This window comes from Sitophilus oryzae, unplaced genomic scaffold, assembly GCF_002938485.1.
Source record: "Sitophilus oryzae breed Bouriz unplaced genomic scaffold, Soryzae_2.0 scaffold_926_pilon_pilon, whole genome shotgun sequence".
Classification (NCBI taxonomy): Eukaryota; Metazoa; Arthropoda; class Insecta; order Coleoptera; family Curculionidae; genus Sitophilus; species Sitophilus oryzae.
In genome coordinates this window covers 1398566-1425568 of record NW_022147557.1, presented here as the reverse complement: position 1 = coordinate 1425568, position 27003 = coordinate 1398566, and the positions used below count along the sequence as shown (strand labels likewise).

General features: G+C 30.5%; 1 protein-coding gene across 4 annotated transcripts in view; it reads right to left on the bottom strand.

Moving 5' to 3' along the window:
* Positions 1-25419, bottom strand: part of LOC115890804 — a 50081-nt gene extending 24662 nt beyond the window's left edge. The window contains exon 1 of one of the 4 annotated variants that reach the window (XM_030911150.1): positions 25206-25419. In XM_030911150.1, coding sequence (XP_030767010.1) covers positions 25206-25240 — 35 coding nt within the window. In that variant the 5' untranslated portion in view covers positions 25241-25419. The other 3 variants (XM_030911153.1, XM_030911154.1, XM_030911152.1) reach the window with 3 other exon arrangements.
* Between the last annotated feature and the right edge of the window lie 1584 nt (positions 25420-27003).

Sequence of the window (27003 nt, the reverse complement as noted above, 5' to 3'; positions counted from 1 at the left end):
AATATGAAACATAATAAGAGTATAGATACCTACATTAAATTTTCAATAAACTGATTACTAAAGAGGCTTTACATTTGTTGACTAATTTTTAATTCATACTGTATGGTTCTATTTTCCGTTTGATGTAAGATTATAAATTCTCTAAATAATTATTAATTTTCTATATTTTTATACACTATATTTAATTGCGTGTTTATTTAATATAAAAATGTATAATATAACTTACATATTTTCTACAGAAAATCACATAATTTTATATTCCGGTATAACACAACACTTAAGTACATATCACTCACGCTTGCATCAAGAACACTAAATTATAAAACAAAATAAATTTAATAAAAGAAAATGTGCGTGATTTCTTCAAAAAGGAACGATTTATTTATCTAAACCAAGATAAACAGTACATTCGACCACATCTTTCGGTACTTACTGATTACTACCAAATGGTAAACGAACCACCACAGCTAATACCTCGACGCCAAGCGTTAAAAATTCGCGCCAGCGATTTGATTTCTATTGCCAACATACTTTTATGAAAGAAACAACACCGCTACATGTTTCTACGATATCTAATACAAATTTCAAGTCGTATTTACGTTGGCACAGCGTGATAAAGTACATTTTCTAGCGTTTTTCTTGGCTGTTTCTGTTTGGGAAGCAGGAACGATGCTACATGATGCCTAGGCAGGGTGAAAACGGTGGAAACTTGGGAAATTGGAGGAGTGGGGTGGTTTCGGCGAATATCAATAAAGGGAGTCTGCGCGTAGATTATGCCTTTGATAGGGATTTGATGGGGTTAGCGCTAATGACCACCGCACGCTCTTTAATTCGTTTTTTTTAGTAGAGTATGTTGGCAATAATACTAATTCGTTTTTGATGATCTTTAATTAAGCTTTTTGCGTAAATTTTTGGATGAAAATTTTCTTTTTTTTTCTATTTTATAAAAAATTTTGTAAATTTTGAATATTTGTGGTATTTATAATTTTCCTAATTTCTTTAAGAGTGAGGTATACCTATTTTATACACGGAGAGAAAAATAATTAAATGATATTTATAATTATGTACATACTTTAGTTTGTTACTTTTTTTGAGATAAATAAAAAAATGTATGTTATTCAAGACTTTTGAAGTAGAATAATTCATTTGAAAATGTGTCTGGTTTGTCCAAAAGAATAATTTAGTTACAATTCACAGGTTCTTCAATGTTTACAATTGTTATAATTTAAATACCTTGTATACCAGCTCTGGTATGGCAAGCTATGCCTTGCTACTCCCCAGGCGTTAAACGCTATACCGGGTACCTACGACTCAAAAGTGGCTCACCCCTATAACTTATTTTATTTTTTCAGTTAAAAAAACGAGATTTGGTAAGTTAGTATATGACATAAATTAGGATTGATTGACCTATTCAATTGTTTTCGGTCACATCCTGTTTCACCGGAAATGACTACAACTTTTGATTTTTAATTGGCACCCTGGATATTTTATAACTTTGTTCGATAGAAAATATCACTCTGAATAGAATGACATATCATATGTCAACTTTTGCGGTTCGTAACGAAATTTGACTTGAAATACCAAGTGTGTGGTATCAAATTATTCGTAAAAAATGCTTTTTTCAAATATGCTAATGAGCCACCCTCGTTCTATTTGTAAAAATTGAGATATGATTAAAAATACGATTTGAGCATTTTCTAACTGGCCAGGACAAGACCCTAGAAACATTACACGATCCAATCTATTTTTCCCAGGCTCCTTGATTAAGAATTAGTGTTTTTAACATAACCATGGAACTCTAGATTGAAATTTAAAATACATTTTTTTATTAAGCGAGAATGTCAAAAGTTGGCATATGATATGTCATTCTATTCAGAATGTCATTTTCTATCGAATAAAGTAAAAAAATACCGAGGCCGAGGATGCTATTTAAAAATCAAAAGTTGTAGTAATTTCCGGTGAAATAGGAAGTGACCAAAAACAATAATTGAATATGTCAATCAATCCTGATTTATGTCATATACTAACGTACCAAGTCTCGTTATTTTATCTGAAAAAATAAAAAAGTTAGAGGGGGTGAGCCACTTTTGAGACGCACCTGGTAAACGGAGCTATTATTATTATATAATTTAAATAAATTGATTTTTTTTTACTACTAATATGACATCTATCTTTTTTTATTCTTCTTATTAAAAATTAATTGAGGGGTGGACTTACGTGGAAAAACAAGGTACGATTAACGAAAAGTTAAACTAATAGCATTTATTCTTTTACAGATTTAATATTTTCTTGTTCTGTTTTATTAAAAATAGCATGAAATTTTACTATTGGGTGTATTTATAACTTTAATCCGAACTAAGTTTGGAAAATAACTTGTTCTATTGAATCGAACAAAAATCCTTACAATAATATTTATAGTATTCGTATCTTTGTTGGTTGAATTGAATCTTGAGAAAGCATTATGGATTTCTGAAGTAGAATAATACTTTGACGATAAAATATTAAACTGCAGTTTAAATTGCCTAAATTCTTCATATTGTTGTGCTGTTTTCCAAACTAACTAATTAAAAGCGCTCTGAGTTTGAGGAATTTGTCTAATTTTGTGAAATAGCTGATAACAAGTAGATAAAAAAAGTTTCAAAATAAACTCATTTTAGATGTTTATAGAAAACCTAATACCCACAAATACAGACAGATAAATAAACAACGCTTTATTGTACAAAAAGCCAAAACAGTTTCATCGACAAAGCATTTACAAAACAAATAAAAGCACAAAAAAATATACAAATAATAAAAAATATCATACATTACAAATCAATTCAAAAAATTTACGTCATTAAAATTACAAATAAAACATACATGGACATTGCAGAACACAAAAAAGGCGTATCAATAAAATTTTACAATAGGAAATTTGGGAATGGATATAATCATGTAAGAGTTATAAAATATTAAATATTAAATACTAGACCTTTAACCAGTGTATGAGATAATCAAAATTTTAAAATTCAAAATTGTTCATGATTAAACATCAACAAAAAAGTCGTTTACCGCATATAAGGCTCTCTCCAGTAAGTATGATTTCAGAAATTTGCGAAATGGCGGGATAGAATGAAAGTGACTTCATATTCAAAGGCTGATGATTGTACATTTTTTTGGCATTGTACAGTATTGAGCCTTTAACTAGTTCTGAGCTCGGGGTTGGCAGATGAAGATCGTGCTCCGCATTCCAAAGTGGATACTTGTGAGATGGCCATTCGGGAATAGCAGATACTATGTACTTGCGGATTAAGGAAACGGATTCAAAAATGAATAAGGAAGGCAGAGTCAGTATTTTGAATTTTTTATAAAAATTCTGGCAGTGAGTTCTACTGTTCAGACCCAATAAATATCGAACTGCTCTCTTTTGAAGTTTGAAAATACGATCAAATTTTCGAATGGCTTAAGTCGTATCGTGGCAACAGAAGGCAGCTTGTGAGGATTGATACGTCTATGTCTTCTTGTAAGCCTATAGAATGTGGGTTCAGTACTTGATCCTATTTAGTTTCTGGTGTTTATCAACGACATTGCAAATCTAGACATTAGCGGTAAAATCTGCGGACCTCTTTGCGGACGATACTAGTTTCACTTGCAGCGGCCCAGATGTTACGGCACTATGTAATACTATATCCAGTGACTTACGCACCATTAAATCTTGGTGCGATTCTAATCTCCTATGCCTCAACCTTTCAAAAACTAAAGTTTTGTCATATAAAAGTACTATATAACCTTTTGTACTTAATAACACTACAATTGACGTCGTGTACTCTGTGAGATTCTTAGGACTTGTTGTAGAGAATTCGTTAAAACGGGACTTGCACATCGAAGCTTTATCAAAGAAACTAAGCGCTGCCTGTTTTGCGCTAAGATCAGTTTCTAAGGAACTTAACTTATCAACCTCTAGAATGGTCTATTATGCCCTTTTTGAGTCGCATCTTCGTTATGCCCTTCCATTCTGGGGTACTTGCTGCGCGACAAAATTTGATCGTATTTTCAAACTTCAAAAGAAAGCAGTTCGATACTTATTGGGACTAAACAGTAGAACTCACTGCCAGAATTTCTTTAAATATTTCAAAATACTGACTCTTCCATCCTTATTAATTTTTGAATCCGTTTGCTTAATCCGCAAGCACATCTTCTCTATTCCGGAAAGGCCTTCTCACAACTATCCACTTAGGAATGCGGAGCACGATATTTATCTGCCAACCCCGAGCTCAGAACTAGTTAAGGGCTCAATACTGTACAATGCCAGGAAAATGAACGATCATTTGCCTTCGAATATCAAGTCACATTCATTCTTTCCCGCATTTCGCAAAGCTCTGAAATCATACTTACTGGAGAGAGCCCTATATGCGGTAAACGACTTTTTTGTTGATGTTTATGAACAATTTTGAATTTTAAAATTTTGATCATCTCACACACTGGTTAAAGGTCTAGTATTTAATATTTAATTTTTTATAACTCTTGATTTTAATCATGTTATATGATTTTATCCATTTACAGTTTTCCTTTTGTAAAATTTTCTAGATGCGCCTGTGTTCTGCAATGTCCATATATGTTTTATTTGTAATTTTATGACGTAAATTTTTTTGAATTGATTTGTATTGTTTGACATTTTTTTTTATTATTTCTATATTTGTTTTTGTGCTTTTTTGTTTTGTGATTGCTTTGTCGATGTAGCTGTTTTGGCTTTTTGTACAATAAAGCGTTGTTTTTTTTTTGTCGCGCAGCAAATACCCCAGAATAGAAGGGCATAACGAAGATGCAACTCAAAAAGTGCATAATAGACTATTCTAGAAATTGATAAGTTAAATTCCTTAGAAACTGATCTTAGCGCAAAACAGGCCGCGCTTAGTTTCATTGATATAGCTTCGATATGCAAGTCTCATTTTAGCTAGTTGTCTACAACAAGTCCTAAGAATTTCACAGAGTTTACGACGTCAATAGTGGTGTTATTAAGTACAAAAGGTTTTATAATACTTTTATATGACAAAACTTTAGTTTTTGAAAGGTTGCGGCGTAGAAGATTAGAATCGCACCAAGATTTAATGGTGCGTAAGTTACTGGATATAGTATTATATAGTGCCGTAACATCTGGGCCGCTCCAAGTGAAACTATTATCGTCCGCAAAGAGGCAGATTTTACCGCTAATCTATAGAATTGCAGTATCGTTGATAAAAACAGAACACACCAGAAACAAAATAAGGCCAAGTACTGAACCCTGAGGGACACCACATAATATGGGCTTACAAGAAAAGATATAAGCCTTTAGATGCTTAAATTTCACATCTAATCACAGTATCAGTTTTATATGATAGGGCAAAAATAATATATTCAGACGACAATTCACTAAACATCAGAGATATAAACCACATAAAAAATACATTAATATAAAACGACTATCCACCATCTTTTATTGACAAAACCATTAAATGAAATAAAAAATAAGAAGGATAGGAAAATATAACATACGAACATCTTTCAAAACACAAAATACACTTTTACAAATCTTGAAAGATTTGTCAGCATTCATGGGACACAGGGCACAAAATAGATTTTACCAACGCAAAAATTATAATGAATATACAATAGTCCTTAAAAGAAAAATAAAAGAGGCTTTTTTAATACAATCTAATAAAAATAAACGTATTGTTCATGCATCTCTAGATGCTAGTAATGTATGGCCATCGCTTCTTTGATTTTAAAGAACATAACATAAACAAACATAACATACGTAAAAATTAAAAACAACTTAAAAATAATCATACAGAATGTTTGAAGCTCTTTTGTTTGACCTTATTAAGTAATTGATATCAGGTAGTAATTATTAATTTTGAAGTTTAACTTGATATAATGTCGTTTTAACAAAACGTGAACGGTTTTTGTAGACGTATCTGCCTGACCAAACTAAAGTGTTCTCGAATAGTTGCATTTAGATATTTTAAATAGTTTTTTTTGTTCTTTGTGTTTTTTTTTGCTTTTTACGACGGAAAACTTGACTTTTCCGACGGAAAACTTGACTTTTCCTTTTTTTACGACGGAAAACTTGACTTTTCCGAAATTTTTTTGTCCCTTAGGCAAATTTGTTTATTAGTAAGCCACTGCTGACTATAATTGTCAGCAACGGAGACTAAATATTAGTCTCCGTTGTATTAACGCAGTAGTGTTTACAAAAAATAACTATTTTATTTTGTTGATTTTCTTAAATGGCGAAATACCCATACGACTTTTTAGAGAGATCTTGCTTTATTTTCATTTATGTTTTTTAAACTCCTTTCTTTAATTTTTACTACACCTTCAACTCTTCAAGTTTCATTTTTATTTGAATTATTAAAAATTGTTTCATTTTATTTTCGTTTCTTTTTTCGTCTTGGAAAAATCTTTCATTGAGTTCTGCCTCAGTGATTTCAAAAATTTGTGATTTAAGTGGGTCTTGTACAGGGTGGTCGAAATTAGTCTGTTTTAACAGAGAAAACCTGACTAGATGGAGCAAAACCGACATAGGTAACTAGGTCAAAAAATCAAGGCCCGCTTCGATACAAAGATAAAAAACCTAATATTTCTCTAATTCTTAGAAATAAATACACATAACTTTCTATCGATGGAAAGGGTTAAACGCCAGCATTTTTTTATGTTCATAGCCAAGTATGATTTCCATTTAAAAAACTATATTTTTTATTATTTCTAACAAAAAGAGCATGTATAGAAAAAAACTAACTACGCCACTGGATTGTGCTTAAAAAAATGCCTTAAGAAAGTTTTTTACAGAATTTCATTATTCCGCAAAATACAAAACTTATGGGCAATTTTTCAAATGATAAAAAATTCAAAAAGACCACGTATCTCAGTTGGCAGTGAAAATACCAAGAGGCGGTTTACGCCATTAAAGGTGTCTCAGAAATCGAGTCCATGACATCTATGTCGGTTTTGCTCTATCTAGTCAGGAAATAGATTTTCTCTGTTAAAACAGACCAATTTCGACCACCCTGTACATCTTCATAAAGCTAATCATTAAATTCTTCTCTAGGAAATAACTTTTCTAAATCAGCAATTTCTTAATTTAATCTCTCATACCAAGCATTTTTGAGTGAGATAATTTCCAGCCATATACAGGTTTGGTCACCACATACGACACGAAGTATTGTAGCTAAACGATTAAATTTTTACAAATTGTAAGTTTAGGGTTTGTTGAAGGACTATCAGAGCTACAATTTAAAAATATTTTTACAAGATACAGAGTGTCCCAAATAAATAAAAAATATCAAAGTATTTTTTTAAATGGAACGCCCTGTATATTATTACATTTTTAGTTTCTATGATTAAAATAAAGGTAAATTTGATTAAGGTTTATCACCCTTAAACCTTACCGTTTTTGAAATATTTTCAATTTTGTGAAATTGCAGTAAAAATTTCAAGGCTTCATTTCTCAAAGGGTATCAAAGTTTTTAATACTAAATATTTACTGAAGTTTAATTATTGATCAGTTATTGTGTTGCAATAATATAAATAATACTACCTCATACAGAGTGTCTAAAAATTTATTTTATATAATTTCTAGCTTTAAACGGCAATAACTTGTTTAATTTAAATAGAACACCCTGTATATTTTAGAAGAATCAGATGCACAATTTAATTGTTCGTCAAATTGTATTATACCACTTTTACCTATCCCTTCAAGTTTTCGTAGAAAATGCATTTTCTTATAATTTAGACCTCATTTATCAATATACCCATGGAATATTGACATTTTAGATTATTTTTAAAGATGTAACACATTTTAGATTGTTTTTAAAGCAACAAAGTTACAGGTGCTAAAAACGATAATATTAACAGCCTATTTGTTTACCAAAATAAAACTATTTAAATGTGGATTTGGAATCAGAAATCAATATAATAATAAGTTATAAAAATGAACGTCTCTGTTGTTATAAATAAGCATCCTTCAAAAAATGAAATAAAATTTTTAATGTGTTACTTTTTACCATACTATCTAATACACATGCAAAATGAAGTTTTTTAGTGTTTGGAGCAATTATTATTAATCAACGCAAACAGTCGATTAATGTAGTTTGAATACTGAAATTATTAATTAATCCTCTTTTACAAATATTTAAACAATTTTTTTTTATTTTTTAATGACATAAATGAACTATATAGACAATATTAGTATCTGTACCATTTAAAAATTTGTCACATCTTTAAAAATAATCAAAAATGTCAAAATTTCATGGGTATATTGATAATTGAGGTCTAAATTATAAGAAAATGCATTTTCTACAAAAACCTGAAGACATAGGTAAAAAATGATGTAATACAATTTGATAGGCAACTAAATTGTGCATCTGACTATCATAAAATATACAGGGTGTTCCATTTAAATTAAAGAAGTTATTGCCGTTATTATTATTTGCCGTTATAGCTAGTTATTATTTAAAATAAATTTTTAGACGCTCTGTATAAGGTAGTATAATTTTTATTATTGCAACACAAAATTTACTAAATAGAAATACTTTAGTACAATATTTGGTTTTAAAAACTTAAATACGCTTGGAGAAATAAAGCATTAAAATTATTACTGTATTTTGACAAACACCTAAATATTTCAAAAACCGTAAGATTAAAATGCGGTAAACCTTAATCAAATTTACCTTTATTTTAATCGTAGACACTAAAAATGTAATAATATACAGGGTGTTCCATTTAAAAAAAATACAACTTTGATATTTTTTATTTATTTCGGTCACTCTGTATCTTGTAAAAATATTTTTAAATTGTAGCTCTAATAGTCCTTCAACGAACCCAAAACTTACAATTTGCAAAAATCTAAGAGTTTAGCTACAATACTCCGCGTATGTGGTGAACAACCCTGTATAGCCAAATAAGTATATCATTTCTCATCGTATGTTACAAATCGACATCTCTCGGATTTGTTCACGTATTGAGTTACATTCATAAATATAAACATTTCCTATAAAACATTTCCTAAAATAAGTCAGTGGTGTCAAAGGTTCAAACGAAGGAAAAACAAGGGATGCTTAGTTGTAAATATTTTACTTATAATTTATAACAAGCTTCTTAATAAACCAAAAGAGCTAAATTAATTAATGAAAATATAACAAATCTATAAAACTACAATGTTCATTTTTTCCGACCTCACTAATTTCATAAACAATCAATGAACTGGTTTCACTTACACACACTTCCCTGCCTCTACTATAACAAGATATTGCTAAACGTTGAAATGGATGTAATTTAAACAAATCGTGATGTAGGCATTGTTAACAAACAATAATAAACGATAATATTGTCAGAATTATTACCTCATATTGGTGTAAGCTAATGTACCTATGATTTACACTTACGCTTATTGTTAATAGTTTTTTTTTCTCTATCTGATGCGTCTTCGAATATAATTATATAGTTGATTGTTCATCCTTGTAATACTTATCATTAATCAAATATCAGCCACCTATTAGTTTTTTGTACCTGAAATTCTTCTCCGAGAGATGTTCCTCGTTGTTGTTTTTAATTTGATTTGTTTTTGCTTTGTTACTAATTTTGGTACAATATAATTGACTCCATAGAGAAAAACATTAAAAGATGTTATCAAGGACTTTTATTATTCAGATTTGTATTTATAGTAGGGAATGCGTTTTTTTACAGTAGCGCAGAAATAATACTTTGTATTCAAGAATATGAAACACATTTGAAAAAAAAACATATTTCAGATTTATTAGAACTTCTCAAGATTTCTCTTCATTCTGTCAAACTTCAAATAAACTGATGAATATTGAATGACATAATTTCATATCCGGGGAGGTACAACAATATAACATTGGAGTTCAATCAAGATTTAAGTGGTCTAATAATTTTAGTTACTGAAAAGTTTTTATTAATTACAGGACAGCACCTGATTAATTAAAAGAATGGCTTTCGTAACTGACATTTGCTTGACCTTATCGTCCAGAGTGTGTTATGGAAATCACCGATGCCATAGATGCTCTTAATTAGCTGCGCGGTCATAACTGTTAGATATCTAGATATAGGTTCACTGCACTTTTTGTTAATAGAAATTGATAACAAATGCTAAATAAATGTGTATAAGAAACTTAATGTAATATGTATTAAAAAAATTGGGCCCAGTTCGTGTGATTTGCATTTTAAGTTCTAACTATTCGGAAAGGTATACAGATTATGTTTGCACATATGTACATGTTTGTTCATGTTTAAGAGGTCAAATTTATTTTAAATGTTGAAAAAATAAAAGAGACAGTTGTTTCATTTTATTAATACAATTTTATTGTCAATTAATATACAGATGTGTCGACGAAATAAGTTGGCAGGAAGAGGAGAAAATAAGTTACTTTTATTTTAAGACAAAAAGTCAAATAACCACCCGATATAACCACCCTGTATAAGATCCGGCGGCAATTCGCGGCAGCCCGTGGCAATTAATTTATATGCAATATACTTTAAGCAACAAGTATTATCATGCCGTTTAAGAGGATTTGAAAGGGAAAGTAGTTAAAAGTCTTAAAGAGTGACAAGCAAAAATGAAAAAATACTATTTTTGTTGCCTTCAAATAAATTGCCATAAACTAATAATACCTAGGTTTAATTAAGTGCAAAAAAGAAAAAACAGTTCTTTTTGCCTTCTTTTCGAACGTCCATTACAGAAAAGGCAACAGCTTCTATCAATTTTAATAAAATAAGTAATTAATTGGCGTTATCTGAAAACTGTTTATGTCAGCTTGATACCAGTAACAAAAATGTGATATTTCTAATAAAAAAGCGCTACATTAGGCTTACTTGATTTTGTTATTTATTATGTATCGTTTACAGGGGAAGATAGGAAAAGTATTAGCAACACTTGCACGCAAACATGAAACGTGCGATGGGAGTTAAAACTAAAACCGTTTTAACTATACCGGGTGCATCTCAAAAGTGACTCACCCCTATAACATTTTTATTTTTACTGATAAAAAAACAGATTTGTATGTTAGTGTATGACATAAATTAGGATTTATTGATGTATTCAATTGTTTTCGATCACTTCCTGTTTCACCGGAAATGACTACAACTTTTGATTTTTAAATGACTCCCTCGGTATTTTTTACTTTATTTGATACAAAATGACACTGAATAGAATGACATATCATATGCCAATTTTTGAAATTCTCGTTTAAAAAAATTGTATTTTAAATTTCAATCTAGAGTGCCACGGCTTTGTTACAAACACTAAATTTTAATCAAGGAGCCTTGGAAAAATATATTTGATTGTCTAATGTTTTTAGAGTATTGTCCTGGCCGGTTAAAAGATACCCAAATCGTATTTTTAATCATATCTCAATTTTTTCAAATGGAACAAGGGTATCACACACTTGGTATTTCAATTGTCAATTGTCATTTCAAAGTCAAATTGTCGTTATGAACCGCATGTTACAATTTCAAATAAACCATATGCAAAAATTTCAAAACTTGACATATGATATGTCATTTTATTCAGAGTGTCATTTTCTATCGAATAAAATCGAATAAACTAAAAAAATACCGAGGGTGCCATTTAAAAATCAAAAGTTGTAGTCATTTCCGGTGAAACAGGAAGTGGCCGAAAACCATTAAATACGTCAATCGATCCTAATTTATGTCGTATACTAATATACCAAATCTCGTTTTTTTTATCTGAAAAAATGAAAAACGCACCCAATATAAATGTATATTTTGTAAATTTATCTACATACAGGGTGGCACCTCTCATACGTCGCGGAAGCTCCAAGGAGAACGGTGGTTTATATCGAAATGAAATTTTGGCAGCATATGTAGGTTAACTGAAAGCATTTTATAAAAATATATAGAATTATACAGGGGGTCCCCAAAAAAAGTTACACATCAAAGTTGTGTTTTTTCTAATGGAACACTCTATATATTAATTGATTTTCGGATTTTAATAGAAAAATAAAGGTGAGTTTTATTAAAGAAGCGTATACCTAAAATCTAAGGATATTGGCATATTTCACATTTTGTGAAAATGAAAAGTAAATTTTAACTTTCGATAACAGCCACCTAAATTTTAGTTTACCTTGTATAGCCTGATATTTAATTACAGTAACCATTGTATGTTAAACCAAATTAAAATTTTACCACAGAAAATTATACAGGGTGAGACAAAATTAATATGGAACATTAGTCACTTTTACAAGCAAGTTCCTCCTTTATTTTAAATGGAACACCCAGTATATTATTCCGGTGTTCAATGGGGAATTTATATAATTGTATATAGCAACCTTAATATTATTTTGAAGAGACATGAATTCTCCATTTAATATCGGAATAATATACTGGGCGCGTTCCATTTAAAATACAAGAGTAACATGCTTTTAAAGGTGACCAATGTTCAATATTAATTTTGTCTCACCCTGTATAACTTTTTGGATCAAGTTTTAACTTGATTTAAAGTATAATAGTTAGTTTAACTACATATTAGGCTGTATCAGGTAAATTCCAATTTTATTGTAATTTAAAAAATGTTCTTTATTTCTAGAAAATGTTAAATATATCAAAAACCTTACATTTTAGTCATATACTTCTCTTATAAAACTCACCTTTATTTTTTTACGAGAATTCTAAAATAAATTAATATATAGAGTGTTCCATTACAAAAAACCCAACTTTGATATGTAACTTTTTTTAGGGACACCCTGTAGAACTCTCTATAACTACTCTATGTGCTCACAAAATATCATTTCTATACAAACTGTCGTTCTTCTTGGAACCGCCGCGTTGTATGAGAGGCGCCACCCTGTATAATTTGGCTTCTTTCTACTAATCAATTATTCATTTCTACTAAATTCAATATACAGTAAAAGTACTTTACTGTATATTGAATACCTTCTATTTTTTTTTTTTGGAAAAAGGCTAGTTTATGATCTTTTATTAATGTGTGTTTTATAATTAAAATGTATTACAAGTGCCGTAATCTAACCTATATTTTAATAAACTTATTTAATAATTAAATTACAAAACTCGAATAAATTCATTTATTTCTCATCTCGTTTTGATTAGTGTCACATTATTATGGAAAACGAATTTAGATATCGTCAAAAAATTATTCATATTAGGTATATTTAATTTTTAATTTCGTTTGATGCTAGAGATACCAGCCCTATAAATTTCGATTTTTTTACAGTTTCAATCATTGTGGACTGCTCCGTATGCGAGACACACCTTTAACGTTTCAAGGAATATGTCTATCCCATAAACTACTAGTTAAATATTCATTAAAAAAGTAAAGGGTAAGGGAAAAACAACGATGTCCATTTTATAGAAATTTTTAAGTAATCAACTTAATTAGTTGGGAATACCAAGTCCCAAACACATACTAATTTCTAACTGAATATAGCACACGATGCTTAAAATACCAACGCATTCAGTAATAAATATTTTCTAACTTTAACATATTATTTGACAACATTAAATCATCGTTTTCTCTGTAGGTCAGTTTTGTGACATCGCCTGTTTTTCCCTGGCCCTTCAAGTATCCTTAAGCCTTTTTTCTAGTATTTTTTTGTATCTTTTTATATTTACCCGGCGTCAAATTGTTGTTTTCCTTCTCATATTGGTAAACGATTAACTATGCACCGCGCACACCACTAGCCACTGGCTAGCCACGGTGAAAAATCGTATCACATTGAACTATTTTAGGTGCATTAGAAAGGTTGGCAATGCATTAATTTCGCTTTATATAACACATGCACGGAACTGCAGCTGCAACGTTTTACTTTAAGTACTAATTTCTTTAATTTATTTAACCAGATTTATGATATAATTTTGCGAAATGTTTGTTTTCACTAATTGAAAATGGAAAGTTCTTTGAGATGTTTCTTATGTTATTTTGTGTTAAGCAAAATTAATTGAAATATCTTTTGATTTATTTTCATTTAAAGCGTATCATATGATTCATCTATTTTGGATTATTGATATAAAGAACATAAAATGAAAAAGTAAAATAATTTTTAAAAATTCCTTTTTATATTGTAGGGTTGTTATTAAATAAGAAACATTTTGTTTAAAAGCAACTTTCTTGTTTGAAATAACCCCCATTTTTATTACTTACTTAAATTCTCTGTCAAATTTTATAAATTTTGATGTCAAACACCTTTATCTAACATTAACCGTTTTACAGAAAAAAAAAATATTTAAAATTTTTGGAGGAAAAAACTGCCTGTCAATTAAATTTGTATAGTCTAAACGGCAAATTTAGTGATTACTACAGCTACTGTGACATAAAGAGAAGATATTAAATTAAATTGTTTGAATGTCATATTATATTGGCCGTAGCTATCATGGAATTGGAAAATTAAAAAATTTTCCTAAATCATTTTTTTGAAATGGAAACCCACTACTTTTTGTTTCACAAGTAATTTTTTTTTCAATTTGTTGCTTTTTAATTATACATGTTCCAATACCTAAAATAAATCGTTTATATATGTTATTTATGGTTTAGTTCTATAGCGTAAATGTTTCTTGATTTTATCTAGCTTCTTTTGACATTAAGTGTCAATCAAATAATTTATTTCCTTCTGCCAAAAAAAATAGTTATTTAAATTTTGTAAATTATAAATACTGCTACTAATTATACATATACCTACCATATGAACGAAAAAAAAAAACGGCGCAAAGTTGGCTTCAACGCCAACGGCGCAAAGAGCGGTTCCTGAAAAACATGGGTTTGATACGGAACTTTTTGTAAAACTTGGAAAATAAGTTGGTTATAATAATGGTTTTATAATTCGGAAATTCTCTATTTATTTATCTAGTAATGCTAAAACACTCTATTTTAAAGTCGATTAGAGAAAATAGTATGATTCATTGGCAAGTAATGTAAACATTTACGATCCGGTAAAATTGTGATGTAAGAGGAGGCTTAGCTTGCTTACGGCGGTTCAGTAGTAGACTGGCCAGCCGGCTGTTGTGTTGTGTTTTGTCATAGAGCTGATATTTGGGGGTTGAGAGTCTTTTGAGTATAAACGTTGCAAGTACTGTAAGGCAACGGGTCGTTTGACCGGAAGAAAACCTCTGGTGACGTCTTTCCTTCGAGGTCGGTCTTGAGAGTTTGAGGTCTCCCTTGTCTTCTCGATTGACACGATGCGGTGTTGGGGTAGAGAGACTAGTGAGGTACCCCAATTCTTCAAGGTATCCCAAACTATTCGATTGGGATGCGAATCTGTTTAGCGGCAGAGTTGCGTCCGGGGGAAGCCCCTATACTATTTCAGGTGACACTAGCTAGTTGTTGAAGATTATTAACCAATAGATCCGAATGATATTTGAATTAGATGGAAAATATGGAATGGGACATATTGAACAGAATATATCAGTGGCTAGGGGGCGGAGTACCCCCGGGTGAGTCTTACTATTTAACTATCAATTTTATCCAGATCAGTAAATGTTTGTTTTGTTATTTTCATGTACAATGAGAGAGTGCTTGCCAATGACCAACTAAATGGATATTTGAGGTGAATTTGCATTGTGAGACCCGGTTGAGTAAGCCCCAAAAATAACGATTTTACATGTTTGGTAAAATATTGGAAACGTCAAATGTTGACGTTTTCTAAATTTCAATACCTCCATTATAAAATTTATATTTTATGCATTTTTAATGTACCTATTCTCTGTTTTTGCGTTGCTTCTTCTTTTCAATGGAATTTAATATTGAAAAGTACTTTATTAATAAACTCTTAAACTCGTTAGACAGGTCAAGTGAAGATTTGCAGGTCCAATATTAAAACAGATCAATAATAAATAAACAAATCTAATCAATATTTATATTTTTATAACTTACAAAACATTCACGATTACTTGTTGTCTTGTTTTTCATGTTTTCTTCAAATGTTCCTGGCAAAATAAAACACTAAATCACCACAATACACCAAAACACTTTTACTTTTACTCTGGACGCGCGTTTCGCCACCCACTCGGTACCCACTGAGCGAGTATATAAACGCTCAAATTGTACTTTTTAGATTAGTCTTGGTCATCTGCTGATGATGCTGACATGGTTAGCGAAATGCGCATCCATTGTAAAAGTAAAAATGTTTTGGTGTATTGTTGTGATTTATTGTTTTATTTTGCTGTGTAACACCAAAGGTTCCAACCCCCAACTGTAAAGGTACGCGCACACTGACTAGAGCCGCACGCACCGCATCGACCGAAGAAAAATATTGGTTGTGTTACTTTCAATGAAGGTGCGCACACTAGTCACAGCCGCATGGTTTCATTTAATCTATATTATATTTAGTAAAGCATTTGATACTCTAGACCATTCATTGCTCCTAGCAAAATTACAGTATTTCGGATTTTCAGACGGCTCTTTAGAATTGATAAAAAACCTTTTAAAAGATAGATCACATTGTGTTGTCACGAAACGGGGAAGTTTAAAACAAAAATCTAGTTATATTCCTATGATTTCTGGGGTTCCTCAAGGATCTATTCTGGGGCCATTTTTATTTTCGTTATATATAGCTGATAGTATGGATAAGGAATTACAGTTTTCTAAATTGCAGCAATATGCGGATGATTCTCAAATTTATTGCAGAATAGATACTAATAATTTGGCACAATTTCAGTTAAATTTTAACGACGATCTTAATAAAATTAATAAATATGCTCTAGATCATAATTTGAAATTAAATGCCGGTAAATCTTGTGTTATAGTATTTGGTAGTGATATAAACAAAATTACAAATACGGCTGATAACATGAATATCCATATAGATAATGTAGCGATACCCATTGTTACAGAGACTAAAAATCTTGGAGTCTATTTTCATGCGAAGCTTTCTTTTCAGGCACATATAACTACTAAATTAAAGGCTGCTTATATAGGGTTGAAGAATTGTTCGTCTCTTAAGAAATATATACCATCAAAGACTAAGTATCAATTATGTGACACACTTATTTTATCTTTATTTGATTATGGCGATGTTGTTTATGGTACATCCATAAACGCTAGATTCTCTAGAAAAATCCAAATACTTCAAAGCTCGTGTCTACGGTTTTCTTTTAACATTCCTTTTAGAGATCATATAACGCCACATCTTAAAAATTTATCTATTTTATCCATGACTAACAGACGACAATTTCATTTAATGACATTCATTTTTCGAATTTTAACTACAGAGCAGCCTCCCTATTTGTTCTCATTGTTTCACAACGTTGACCATGATCATTCGACTAGACAAGTGCATTATTTTAAAATTCCTCAACACCGAACAGCTAACTTCCAAAAATCTTTCAGTTTCATAGCGCCACATTTGTGGAATAATATTTCTAATAACTTTAAATTTCAATCCTTTACAGATTATAAAAACAAATTAAAAATCATTTACTAAATTCGTAAATATTATAATTTCTTCGACTGATTTGTGAGATCTTGTTCTTCTGATATGCCCGTCATTGGTTGCTGTTCCGGTTTTTACACTGTTTCATTATGCCTCTCTGCTTATCTCCGCTCATCCCTGATAAAATTATATTTTCACTTTTTTATATAATTTTAATTTTTTTAATTCTGTTTATTTTTGTAATTTAATTTATTTCTATTTTGTATTTGGGGTCGCACCACTCTGGCACTTTGTGCCATTGTATCGGTTTTTTAATCGCGGTGCGATCCCTTTAGACACACATTTATTAATACTAATATTATTCTGTAAAACTTAATGGGGTCTAATAAAGAAATTTGAATTTGAATTTGAATTTGAATTTGAAGTAAGAATGGCTGCATGATTATAAGTTCAAATAGTCCTAAAAATAATTCTATTTAGTTAATGAAATGTATTTACCTTTACTGCCTACCTCCATTGCTTTTAGAGGTAAATACAAAATATCATTACAAATTTTTGAAATTAAATGAGAATTTCACTCGAACTTCCAATATTTGCTTGATTTCTGTCACATAAATTTCATCGATTGAAACCAGAAAAACCAGCCTTCTTGCGCTGGTTAGTTTGGTGACAGTTTATTATTTAGGTGAAAGCAGGTGCTTTCTGTTTTGCTGGGGTTTGGTGTTAGTCTCCATTTGCGATAAAAATCCCCCAAAATCTCCAAATCGTTTGTTAGGATCTGTTTGGTGTAGCTTCCATGCTTTTATTACTTACTACCAAAGCTAAGTCATCAGGGTAAGCAAATTTTTTGGACTGCGATTTAGGTATATAAAAATTCATAAAATTTTATAGAAAATTTAAATATGTAATATAAAATGGGGGTACCCATTTAAAATAAGAAAGGTGCTGTTGGTGTTTCCGAAAGTTCCACCATATTGAAAATATGTTAATCGATAGATCTCATGTGAAACAATGATGTGCAAAAATCTCCGATCTAGATGTTGTAGTTCTCCAGAAACTTCTAATGCATGCTCAGCCTGGGACACACTGTATACTGACAACAAAAATCGTAAATAATTGTAATTTCATACAGCACCAGAAACCTGATATTGTACTTGATAATGTTGTCTTTTATCATAATTATTTATTTATATAAGTTATACTCACACTATTGAACCGCTAACACCAATTTATATGTTGTATAACTTAGATATAATAAATTACTGAATCAATACAAAAACAGAAAAATTATCAACAGAAACAATCAGTCAAATCATGAGGAAGCAGAGAAACTTTCAAATTATAAAAATCAACCAAACTACAAACAACATTCGGACAATGTAAAATAGAAAATCTCTAATAGATTCTGGGTATTCAGGATGCTTTGAAATGTATCTATACAGGGTTGTCCGAACTGTATTCTGGAAACTTCGACAGCACATCCTGCAGATAAAAATAAGTAAAATAGTTCGTATAAATGTATGTCCTAAGATGCTTAGTTTCGGAGATACAGGGTGTAGAAGTTTCATTCTTATTTCGGTTTTTCCAAGTAATTTATGAAGTAACACCATTATTTGGAGGAAAATTTGTGTCTGGGAGTTTTTTGACATGATAAATTTGATTTTGATGTCAATATGACTCCTACTTGTCGAGGGCGCCACCCACATGTGTTTTAACTGTTTTGAAGAGTAATAACTTTTCGTTCATACCTGTATAAAACTATGAAGTGAAAAAATATACATTTCCATGACTTTTTACGTAAAAAATGTCTCTTGGGGAAAATCGCTACGAGCAACCGTTTTCAAGATATTTAGAATGAAAATAGTCAATTCATGTCATTATTGGCAAAAAATAAACACTTTGAGTAGATATAGTTATTTGGCTGAAATAATAAATTTGGGAAATTTTTATATTTTTAAATTAATCATAAACTTTTCTGCGAAAAAAAAAATGATAAAACAGTTTCTGTTGAACTTTTGGCACAAAAACGTTTCAATTTTATGATTTCAGTCTAATAACTATTTAGTCCACATGTTTTATTTCTGTCAATCATGATAGGTTTGGTTTGGTCACAACCTATTAATAATTTCGATTTCAAATATCTCGAGAACCATTACTAGTAGCGATTTTTACCAAGAGACATTTTTTACGTAAAAAACTTCGTACATGTATATTTTTTACTCAGTAGTTTTATACAGGTACGAACGAAAAGTTATTACTTTTCAAACCATTTAAAAAATATGTAGGTAGCGTCCTCTACAAGTAGGAGACATATTGACATCAAAATCAAATTTTTCGTATCAAAAAACTGGCAGGCACCAATTTTAATACAAATATTGACCTTACTTCATAAATTATTTGGAAAAAATCGAAATAAAAATGAAACTTCTACACCTTGTATTTCCGAAACTAAATAAGCATTTTAGGACATACATTTATACGAACTTTTTTAGTTATTTTTATCTGCAGAATATGCTGCCGAATACAATTCGGACCACCCTGTATATCTTTGGTTTTAAGTCTGTACTACAAAATTCCTTGCTTTCTTTTTTTTCTATATCGTCAGGTCACCTTTACATACCCTAACAAAATTGTGAATGCTAATTTTAAAATATATAAAACTGCAAGTTCTAGATAAGATAGCCACCATATTTCGTGCGGCTACGATATTTATGGCCCCTAAAAACTCACTGAAAAGCTCGTGTAAGGCGCTATTAAAACTGTGTAAAAACTTAACTTGCGTGCCCTATAAACCTACTTACAGCACGAATTACGTAAAATTCTATTTTAACCCTTTAGTGGCGTCATGGTTAATAAGGAAAAGATACATTTAATTTGTTCAATATTTTTAGTACAATCGATAGTATTACAGTGCCAGGGAACATTTTGCTTTGTCTTATTTTAGTTTACTATTTAGTTTTTTATTCAGTTTTTTATTTATTTTTTATTAATCTTTCTTTATTATTTTTTTTTAAGTTTTCTTAAACAAATATAGTTTTTTTTAATAAGGATCAACTAGAAATTTGCGCAATTTCCTGCAACCAATTTATATAATCAAATTATATATTTATTTTGTTTATTTTGCAAGTTAAAATTAAATAAATTACTTTGTATATTTCTTCTATACTCAGATTTTATTTTGGCAAATTATATACAAGGTGTCAAAAAAGTGTATCTAACTTCTGTAGATGATTCTACAGATAAAATAAAACAAAAAGTTCCTATGAACATATGTCCCCAAATACTTCCAGAAGAAATTACAGCCCTCGCAAGGTTAAATAAAAATAATATATTTTGTTTTTTTCATAGCAACTGTTTAAATTACCTTATATCTATCAAAAGTAGTAGATAAAATAGTACGTTAACTGCAAGGGTAGATTAAATGATACTTTAACAGCGAGGATAGGTTAAAACTTTATTTCTTCTCGCACGTTTTTTAATTGCTTCCATTTTAGAAAATTTTTGTATTCCTTTTCATAAGTTATTCGGGATTTAAATGGAAGTAGTTTGGATATGGCGTTTGTCGCCTCAGCCTGAATATCTTTTGGTAATTTACTTATTTCGTTTTGAGCCATTTCTGGCTCCAATTCAATCAGCAATCGACACGAAAGAGAATTAAGAAATATCGACTCAAAACTTACAACTAAAGAGACAGCTTTATTTATTTGTCAAATTACATAGAAACCAACGCCAACCCAGCACAATATTTTTTCTACTCGTAATAAATTCCTGGAAATAATAATTTCTGAATATTTTTTAAAACGTAACTCGCTATGGAAAAAAATATTGTTTTATAGACAACGATAAAATTGCATTATCGTCTACCGAAATTAATCTTAAGCCCTTAACATGAAACTTAGTCTTATATGTGTATAAAAAATAACTATTATTTTTAAGAACATTGGTAAACCGTTTTTCTTGAAATTTGGTACTCTTACACACATTAAAAATAAATAAAATATATTATTTTATTAATCTACGACAATGTCATTATGACACATTTAGCATTGTCATTTGGATGTCATTATTGCTTTCATAATAGCACTGGTGCTATTAAGATACAAACAAAAAAAGTTACCTAAATACGTTTATTTATTATAAACATTAATTATAATATCAGTACAATTGGTTAAATTAATTCCAGACGATGACAGGTGAGTTGAATTTTTAGAAAGTAAATTTATTTCCTGAGTGCTTGAACTTGTTGAAGATCCATCATTGCCAGAAATGTTACCCAAAATTAATTATTACCCAAAATATTACATGACACTTTTTTTTATTTTCTTTGGAATTTTCTATATAGCTCTCTGCCACTGTGTTAGAGCGCCAACCACCATGTCTTTTAACAGTTAATAAATCCGCTCCTGAATTTGCAAGCAACGACGCAGACGATCTACGGAAAGAATGTACAGTGTATTGTTGTCGATTTGGAAGACTTGCTAGATTTGGAGACAATGCTATTTTATACGGCATTTTCCCCAAAGTATTAATGCCAACGGGTTGCTTAATACATTTTCCATTTCTGTACCCCACAAAAAATCGAATATGCTCTGTGTTGCTTGGCCGCATAGCTATATATCTTCGAACCATTTCAACCATATTTATTCCTTCAACATTCCATTTCGTTATAAAAAAATCTCGTGATATCTTTGTTTTCGTAAATGGAATAATGACATGAATGCATTGTCCTTCATCTTTAACATTTTGCAGCTGCAAATTTGTCAACTCGATATGCCGGCAGGCTCCCGCAAGTCCAACTATCAATGAAACTTTTGTCAGGAAATAAGTTTTATCATCAGCTTCCAACAAAAAACGAGTTATGTCTTCTTTTTAGAAATGCAATTAAATGGACGTACTTACTAATATCTGTATTTTTCTTTACTGATATAACTGAACGTAGCATGGAATAATATACCCAAAGTGATGAAGCCTTCCTATGTTTTGAAAGATGTTCAAAATATGCCAGGAGAACCTTTTCGTTACTAATTTCCTTAATTCCTTTCCCTTTACACCAATCTTCAAGTTTTACATAGGCTTGCTCGTACGTTTTTCTTGATTTTTCGGGAAGTATATAGGGAATCGACAACGTTTTGCGCAATGCCTTCGATATCCGAAAGGACACTTTCAGTATCAGAATCACCCATATTAATATTATTTTTTGCTTTTTGCTAAAACTGAACGTTTAACACAAAATTGAACATCAATACCTAATTGAGTTATCAAGGTCAAAATGGAAACAATCAACAAGCACGGTTACTACGGCGCCGGCGTCGACTAATAACAATAATTTTGAATTTTAATTTTTATGAGGATATCTCTGATATTTTAAATTAAATCAAATCTCTTTGGATCGTCCCTCGTGTCGCGTCGTAGATTAAATTTTGAATGATACACGTTCGATACGAACTTTTAATGAAACTTGTGTAACTAACAGGGCCGGATCTACCTAAGGGCTGTTTGGGCTGCAGCCCAGGGCCCCGATGTTACAAGGGGCCCCAGACCCCGCTAAAAACAATAGGCGATAATATGAATTTAAAAAAATCTAAAATTAAAAAAAACTACCATAATTTTTAATTACTGCACTCATTACAAAGTATTTACGTATTCAAATGCAACGATTATCTCGTTCACTGTTTATTTATCGGAAAACTATCAATTTCATTGTTTATTTTCAGTAAAAAATCAAAGTTTTAATTTACAATAATGTCTGGTCGAAAGTATAAAAGTGGAGCTGAGAAACGCAAATTACAGCTAGATCGAAAAAAGGAAAGAAAAAAATGTGCAAAAATTGGGACTTTTTTCCAATCAAAACATAAAAACGAACGACGAAATCGCTGAAAATTCATCAACAAGCGACAAGAGAGGATCTTATCTGAAGAGAATCTATTTGAAGGGAGTAGCAAATCGCAACACCAAGAAAAAAACAAACGATGAAAATGTGCAAAGTCTTGACTACCAGCAATCCTCTGATCAAACGGTAAACGATATTGGTGTTCAGCGACAGGATAGTAACACCGAGACGGAAAGAAATTTAGACAATACTAATTTTGAGTTTGAGAAATATGTTGACGTGTGCTTGTGGCCAGAATTGCTAAATAATGATTTTATTAATGACATCCTCTCACATGAAATGACTGACTTTCAAAATAAAAAATCAAAAAAACATATTCAGCTTCTACAAAGAAATACAAGGAACAAAACAGAGCATTTTCAAATATACATTTCACTAAAAAAATTAAAAATGGTCAATCACTGGAAATATCTTGGCTAATATATTCAACCAGTGTTGGTGCTGTTTTTTTTTAAAACCTCTTCTCAATACACGACCGGAATTTCTTATTGGAAACACATAGAAACTTGTTTAGAAACCCACGAAAATTCTAATGAACATAAGAAATCAATGTTAGTGTGGTTGACACGAAAAGAAAATAAGTCTGTTTTAGACAAGCAGCTTCAGGAGTAATTAAGAAAAGAAATAGAATATTATCACAATGTCCTAAAACGGGTAATTGTAGTGGTAAAATTTTTGAGTATAAGAGGCTTAGAATTTAGAGGTTCCGAGGGAGTATTTGGTTATCCACATAATGGTAATTTTATGGGGGGTCTGGAGCTATTGGCAGAGTTCGATCCATTCATTCGTGAACACATTGAACAACGGGAGCTGCGACCAAAACCGATAATATCGTACCGAGTATCGTACTTATCAAAAACACACAAAGACACAAAATATTATTCAACTGTGATGGATTCTACACCAGATCTGTCTCACAATGACCAACTTGCTATTGTATTACGATACTGTTTTCGGGGAAAAATGAAGATGTGTAGCCTTCATTAAAATTAGTAGTCATACTGCCTTACATTTATTTAATATTCTACAAGACTTTATAGAAACAAAGGGATTACACTTAGTAATTGTAGGGGGAAATCTTATGACAATGCTGCCAATATGGCGGATCACTACAATGTTTTTTGGCATGGCTATTAGTTGAGTACTTATGTAGGCACCTAAGTAGTTTCAGCCCAGGGCCCCACAAATTCACGATCCGCCCCTGGTAACTAAGCCACTCGGCTTACGCCTCGTGGCTTAACGTTACACGCGTCGTTTCATTATGATGTTCGTATCGAACTTGTATCATTAATAACTATTAACCTTTCGAAGGCTATTATTTCTTTGGGAAACATTTTATAGCCTATGTTGATAGGAACTTTTTGTTCTATTTTTATCTGTAGATTCATCCACCAAAGTTAGATACACATGTTTTTTGACACCCTGTAGAACTTGCAAAGAACAGCTTCCGTTTCTAATAATGAATGCATTGCAATTATCTTTCATAATAATAAAATCAAGGTAATTTACTTAAAATGACGTTATTGTAATAAAGAAGAAAGAAGTTCTTGAACATACAATTTTTTTATGTCAAATAATGAAAGGATTGATTTTATTTTTTTTGTCTATTATTTCTATATCCGACGACAAAACTACAAAAAAATAGTAAGTAGCATAAATAGATTGTTTTTTCAAAGGAAATTAAATTTTACTTCCTTCAAAATGACTGGCAATTAATCCAGTTTTTTTTACCGTGAATGTCGTAAAATGTTACTTGTACATTTTATTCACAACCTAATTACTATTGAGAAATAACCTTCAGTTCTTTGATTTTCTGCATTATAATAAAATAACTTATTACCACTACTAATATTTTTTCCCTCAGACACCGAAAAGAAAATGATAATTATCTGTCATAGTTATTATTTCTAAGTATGATGCATATAATAATATCTACTTACCTTGCGTGTAATTCAATAAACATATTCTTCGACATTTTAGATAAAAGTGCATATTATAGTCCTACATCACTTCACAGCACTAACATTTTTGAATAATATTAAAGTTTATATTTTTTGTCAGAGTATTTTTTTTCATTTTTTAAGCTTTTAAATAACATGACCTTTCCAATGGCGGTTTTTAAATGTTTTTGTTGCTGTAGGTTTGCTCTATATAAAAAGTGTAACGCATCAATTCTGTTATCAATTACGCCCACAAGCTTATATCAAGTACACTGGAGAATCGTAGAGAATGTTGTTTTTATTTTTGTTTAACGTTGACAATTAACATATATTAATGTAAACAAGAAAAATAGCAACAAATTGTTATTTCCATTTTTACAGAGCCTATACATAAATCTTGTTATTAATGATGTAGGAAACTATAATGAATGAGATTATTTTATCATTTCAGCAGATTAAAATTAAAAATCCCTTTATTAGCCCAGTCAAATACATCAATCGATGGAAAAAATCATTATTTTGAATATGACCGTTGGGAAGGTGATTTTAAGAGTTTTTTTTTGGTCTTTTGAATCAACTTTCTCGATTTCGCAATTTTCTAGAAAGATATTTTCTTATACAGGATGCAACAAAATCACAATACTTGGTAAAGAATGGTACGGCTGTGTTCGACTTAGTTCGGATTTTATTAAGCCTCTGTGTCACCACCTAGTGGGACTACCTACTCGTCAGTAAAAAATAGAGGATGTTTTTATTTAAAACATAAACAATTTAACAGCTACTTTCGTTAAAATCTGGAGTGCCAAAAAGTAAAAAACAATGAAAAAATGAGGTAAAGATTGTTCAGCCATCGTTCATCGTTCCGTCATCATTTATTATCAAACATAAGTTTTAGGGGGTCCGGTGAAGTATCCTGACACATTTATTTTATCAAAAAGTAGGTAACCATTTTTAGTAGTAGTTTTAAATAAAAAAAAATGGAGATTATGCACAGAATTTTAAAATATTTTAATTTAATTTTAGTAGTTTTTGACACATATTTGACGATGGAGAATTTTGACACTGGATTTGAGGTAAAAGCGACAAAAGGAAAAGCAATGTTGCCAGTTCCAGTGAATTTTCTTTTTCTGTTTTCTATTTTTATTTTGAAAAAATAGCCATTTTAATAAGAATTTTAAATAAAAAATTGCACGAGATTTCAAAATATTTTATTATATTTTTGGTGCTATTTGGGATCGGTTTCACTTTATGGCCCTCAAAATTAACAAATTTTCTAAAAAATTAAGTGTATATTCTAATGCTGTTTAGACTAGGGATGTTCCGATACTCTAAAAGTATCGATATTTATTATCGATTCGGATCGTAAGCATAAATATCGAGACATCGATATATCCATTGCCAAAATATCGATACTTGGAATACCGATACTTTTCGAAACAGGATATTAAAATTAGAAATTAGGTACAAGTTAAACTTGTTTTTTTTTAACGATATGTCTATTACTCTAATTAGCTTTAAATTTTGTTATTAAATGACAACTTCACATTAAATATACAACTGAAAGTATATTTCAATTAAGTAAAGAACAAAAACAAAACAAAAGTATCAATCAAACAGATAAAAACCAACCCGACCCAACCCTAACCAACCCATACCAAACAAAACGCAAACCAAAGCAATGAAAACACGCTTATTAGAGCTATAACTAGCAATTGACTCGCTGGCGGTAATTTAGCCAATTTGCTAAACTAAAGTTCTAATTTGTATTAAAAAAAAAATAAAAATATTTTAAACCTAT